The 4,952-nt window shown below is 58.6% G+C and overlaps 1 protein-coding gene across 4 annotated transcripts in view; it reads right to left on the reverse strand.

The window, feature by feature from the left end:
• Positions 1-407: 407 nt before the first annotated feature.
• ARRB2 (arrestin beta 2) overlaps positions 408-4,952 on the reverse strand; it is an 8,720-nt gene continuing 4,175 nt past the window's right edge. For 2 of the 4 annotated variants that reach the window (XM_007457723.1, XM_007457721.1), the window contains 11 exons: positions 4,570-4,766; positions 4,221-4,280; positions 3,775-3,842; positions 3,507-3,642; positions 3,172-3,256; positions 2,799-2,871; positions 2,382-2,519; positions 1,593-1,676; positions 1,425-1,504; positions 1,257-1,311; positions 408-962 (listed from right to left, as the gene is read on the reverse strand). In XM_007457723.1, the coding sequence (XP_007457785.1) occupies positions 869-962; positions 1,257-1,311; positions 1,425-1,504; positions 1,593-1,676; positions 2,382-2,519; positions 2,799-2,871; positions 3,172-3,256; positions 3,507-3,642; positions 3,775-3,842; positions 4,221-4,280; positions 4,570-4,766 (1,070 nt within the window). In that variant the 3' untranslated portion in view covers positions 408-868. Of the gene's footprint in view, positions 963-1,256; positions 1,348-1,424; positions 1,505-1,592; positions 1,677-2,381; positions 2,520-2,798; positions 2,872-3,171; positions 3,257-3,506; positions 3,643-3,774; positions 3,843-4,220; positions 4,281-4,569; positions 4,767-4,952 lie in introns of all 4 variants that reach the window. The other 2 variants (XM_007457722.1, XM_007457720.1) reach the window with 1 other exon arrangement.

A 4,952-nucleotide genomic window follows, 5' to 3' on the forward strand; every position in this document is an offset into this window, starting at 1 on the left:
AGTGGACAGCTTGAGCAATCATAAAGAGCAGTGGAAATGAACACACTCAGTCACGACAGGTCACCATGCAGTTGTATGTGTCAGCTGCAACAGGGAAGGGCCTGCCCTGCGCACCTCCCAAGAACATCTAGTCTGCAGGGAAGTGAGTTATTCCCTCTGTAAATGAGTGAGTTTACTTTGCGGCTTTACCAAACTGTACCTTTGAGTTGGGACTGACCAAATCAAGTTTCCATGTTTACCTTGGAGCTCAGGTACAGCTCAACCATTCAGTAAACGTTTACTGACAGCCTGTGGGCCGGCCAGGTGCCACGTGGGTGCAGAGAAGAGACTGCATCCTCACTCACAGCTAACAGTCATGGATACGCACACTATGTGCTCCTTAAACGCTGCATAGAAAACACACACGCTCATGCCTATTAAAAGGTTTATTTTCTTCTTTATGCTCAGAAGCAAAGAACTGGCCTTGCCCCCCAAAGGGTCTCATCCTGAAGGAATGGGAGGCAGAGATAGTGACAGGAGGAGGTTTTGGTGAGGTTGAATGTGGGAGCTCTACCCCCCCTTCCCCTACTATCCTCTTCAGTGTCCCCCTCCAAAAAATTTAGGTACAAACCCAGCTTGCCACCCACTGGGGGGCTGGGGAAGCACAGCCGTAGTCAAAAAATTAATGCCCACGATCCACAAGAGATGGGTCCAGTGTGTATCTGGTGGGGGATGGGGGAGGGAGGGAGGGGAGGGGTTGGTTGAGGAAGCCTCTGGGTGGAGGGGAAAGGAAGAGAGGCTGGGATCCCCCCCCCCAGTGACAGTGCGGGTCTTGGTCCTGCCCCTATGTCTCCCAGCACCATCCACGCCCTTCCTCCAGCCCCGCTTCCTAGCAGAACTGGTCGTCGTAGTCCTCGTCCTTCATCCCCTTCAGCCGAAGCCGGGCAAAGTCCTCAAACACGATGTCGTCATCTGTGGCATAGCTTGGTGGTGGAGAGAAGGGGTGAGGCGAGGGCTCCAGCCCTCCTTCTCCACCTCCCACACCCTCCCGGAGACAGAGGTGCCGGGGCAGCCGCGGGGCTGGAGGTATTTGCAAGAAGGGACAGAGAAGGGGAGGTAATTGGCAGCTCACATGGCTAAGTCCTCTCGATTGGCTGCTTCAACCATCCCTCCCCCAAAAGAGAAAAACAAGGAGGGGCAGAGGGTAGGTTTGAACGTTACAGGAATCTCTGTCCAAAGAGAGTCAAAGCTAGGAAGGTGGCGGGTGAGTCTCTTACTTGGTATCAAATTCAATGAGGTTGGTGTCCACAGGGGCATCTGTTTCAGGAGCAGCTGAGGGGAGGAGGAGAGAGGGGGGGTGGGGGGTTGCTGGAAGGACCGGCTTTTTCCTCCACTGGCCTTGCTTCAGGCCTTCCCTGTGGGGCTTGGGTGGGTGGCAAGCTCACCTGACTGGGGTCTGGGGAGGGTGATGTGGTCATGGGGTTTGGGGTGCATAAGAACAAAAGGCAGCTCCACGGAGACATCCCTGGGGAGAGAGAGAGGCACGGTGAAGAGATGACACTGCAGCGCCAGAGGAAAGCCCTGCGCCACCGCCCCACCCCAGCACCACTCACCCGCCTCGAGACACCACCAGCTTCACCTTGACCCTGTAGGACACCAGGATTCCCAGCACCTCCTTGTTGGCACCCTCCTTAACGCTGCAAGTGGGAGGAGGAGTTGGACCAGAGCCCATTGCCCTGCACCCTAGGCTGGTCTCGTGTAAGGTACCCGGCTGCGTCCTTCCTCTCATCTTCTCAGTTCTCTCCAGTAAAAGCCCAAGTCCTTGTGACCCAGCAGCCCTGCACTGTCTTGCTCTCTATTAGCCCTCTGACCTCACTTCCTGCTCCCACGCTGGCCTCAAGGCCTGCTGTGTGTGGTCGTGTACAGAGGCGCCAGTGTGGGTGAAATCCAGCCCACCCTTGGCGGAGCTGTTCCGAGAGGCACGGGGCCCGCAGAGGCCAGCAGTGGCTCTGCAGCCCCTCCTGCCGCCTCAGACACACGGGGCCGTCTGCCTCCGCGTCTTTGCGCCTGTAGTACCCTCTGCCCGGAGCGCTCTTCCCCTGCGCATCCACAGTACCTACTTCCTTTACATCTTTCCTCAGAATTCACCTCTGGATTACACCACCCCCAACCCCGCTGCGGCTTTATATCTCCTTTTTCTGCCTTGCTTTTTCTCCTCAACACCTATGACTAAACATGCTATATATTTTGCCATTTATCTGATCTGCCCGGCCTCTGTCTCCGAGAATGTAAGAGATGTTTTGGGTCTGTTCTGTTCACCGATAGAGCCTGGCACACACCTGGCGTGGAATGAGTGTCTGTCTCCTGTGCTGCAGGACTTCCCTCCCCCAGCCCCCCCTCACATGGTGCTGGATGCCAGGTTTGTGTCCTCGTGCTTGAGCTTCCCGTCCAGGGCGAGACCGCGCTTCTCCCGGTTGTTGCTGAGCAGGGGGGTTATGGTGTACACCTTACAGAACGTGGAACTGGGCGACACCTGGTCACTGGGGGATGGGGACAAGAGAGCGAGACTCTGGGGGCGCAGATGGGGTGAGGGGGCAGCTCCCCCCCCGGTCACTAGCCCCTGCCCTCTTTGGGCACAGGTCACAGGGAGGAGGTTTTGGCTCGACCTGCTCAGTAAAATGAGCAGCTCAGAGCCACTCAGCTGGAGGGAATGCCCTTGTAAGTGGAGGCAGTTCGGGAAGAATTGCCACCCAACCTCACGTTCCCTGGGCCTACTATTCTCCCCGGAGGTTGGGACCCAGGGCTGTTGTGCTACTCACTCTTGTTCGATCTGAGCCACAGGACACTTGTACTGGGCGGTGCTGAAGAGGCAGATGTCGGCGTACTGTCTCACTGTGGGGTGGGGTGGGGCCAAGCAGCTCCACATGGAGTGCCGGCAGCACCCCCCTCCCCAACTCCAGACCCAGGCAAGGGCCCCGGCCCCAGCGCATCACCGCCTCTGCCCCTCTGATGACCCGCACCCTCCCCATAGCAGTAAACCCCATCCCCATCTCATCCTGGGACAGACAGCCTGAGTCCTTTGAGCCCCTTGGGTCTCCCCACTGGGCTATGTCCTGGGGCTGAGCTGATGCCTGAGGCCACATTTGCAGCAACTCCCTCCCCTAAGACGCTTTTCCAACCCCCATGTCCTACCAGAGACTTTGATCTTCTTGACAGTCTTGGTGGAGTTGTTGGTGACGTGGACATTGACATTGAGGGGCTCCCCATGGTAGTACAGCTTTTGAGGGGGGGGTCAGGTTAGTCGGATCTTTTTTCTCTGGTCCCATTATTAGTGTGCCCCCTGACACACACACACACACACACACACACACACACACACACACACACACACACGCACACGTTGCTGGGCCTCCTCCCTCTAAACCCAAGCCCACCCCCAGCTAAGGCGGCCTCCTTTAAAAACACCATCCTGACATGTGGCTTCATCCCTCCCCACCAGGTCTGCAGCAGCTGGGTCCCCACCCCACCTCCTTGTCCAGGGAAGCCTCAAGGTGGAGGGACCGGTCAGACATGAGGAAGTGGCGTGTGGTTTCAGCCGAAGGCTGGGGGCCGGGTTTCTCTGGGGCAAACTGCACCTTTCGGATCACCAGACGCACGGAGTTCCTGGGGGCAGAGATGAAGGGTGAGAGGGTCAGTCCTCAGATGCCCAGACACTGGCTCCCGCCTCCCACAGGGGCCTGGGGCTCCTGGGACTCAGAGGGATGGTCAGACCTGAGGGGAGGTTGCTTCTCTCACCTTTTGTGGCTTTTCTCTTCTAGTGATTTGGCACAGAAGGCTCGAATCTCAAAGTCTACCCCACAGGCCTTGGGAGGGGGAGAAAAGGTCACATCTTACACAAGGCCTCTGCCACTGCCGCCACTCCCTTCCTTCCCACTTCCCTGTCTTGGCCATGGACTCTTGCCCCACCATGGTCAGGGGAGCGTAGGGCCTGGGTCTTCCGCCTCTGCCTTCCCGAGGCCCGGCCCGGCAGAGGCTCGGTCCTCGCTGCACAAGGTGAGCCCCTCTATTCAGGGCCGTGCAGGTCAAGAGCAGGAGGTGTCGCGACTGAACAGTGACCATTCCATACACCCACCGCCATCGGGGACATTTCCCTATCCTTAGTCCCACCCTGACGCCTCCTCCCGCACCCCCACCCCCCGGGTGTGTCCCCTGGCTCTTGCTGGACCCTGTTCCTCCCGTACCTTCCCTGTGTCCTCTGGGCCTGGCTGCAGGGTGACGGAGCAGGGCAGGTTCTGGGGTATCTGTGGCAGAAGAAAAGAGTTCAGTTCTTCCAGAAAGCCCCAGAATCTTCCTCCCAATCTCAACTTAAGAGGTTGGAGGACTCCTGGAGAAGAGAAAGGAAAAAGGAAGGGGCCCCAGGGGGAGGCAAAGAGGCAAGGGCTTCCTGAGTGCAGGGTGACCCTGAAGGGGGGGTCCTAGGGTCCCTCCTCACTGTTTCTCCCAGACCTGCCCTTAACAGGTGCCTCACCCCCCCACCCCCCCAACACAGTCCCAGACGCCTTGCTCTGCAGAGGGTGGGGGTGTCCTCACTGTGAAAAAAAAGGGGTGGGCATGCTTGCCCAGCTTCCTCAGCAGCCGGTCCTGCAGGCGGGTGGGGGGCCGGGGCGGGTTGGGCGTTGGGGGGAAGGCCTGGTAGTTGGCGATGAACAGGTCCTTGCGGAAGGACAGGCCCAGCACATCCAGGTCTTCGCGGCCATAGCGGAAGGCACAGGTGAGGGTCACAAACACTGGCAAAGGTGGGCAAGGTAAGGTGGTCAGGAGCCCCCCTCCCACAGTCCCCTCACTTCCTAGCAGCAGCTGCTCCTTCCTCAGCAGCATAAAACCTGCCTGAATCCTACTCCTGGCTTCCGCCTCGGCCCTCCGTCTCCCCAGGGCCCCTCTCAATGCCAGCCCATTTCATTTCTCCACCTCCC

This window comes from Lipotes vexillifer, unplaced genomic scaffold, assembly GCF_000442215.2.
Source record: "Lipotes vexillifer unplaced genomic scaffold, Lipotes_vexillifer_v1.1 scaffold611, whole genome shotgun sequence".
Lineage (NCBI taxonomy): Eukaryota > Metazoa > Chordata > Mammalia > Artiodactyla > Lipotidae > Lipotes > Lipotes vexillifer.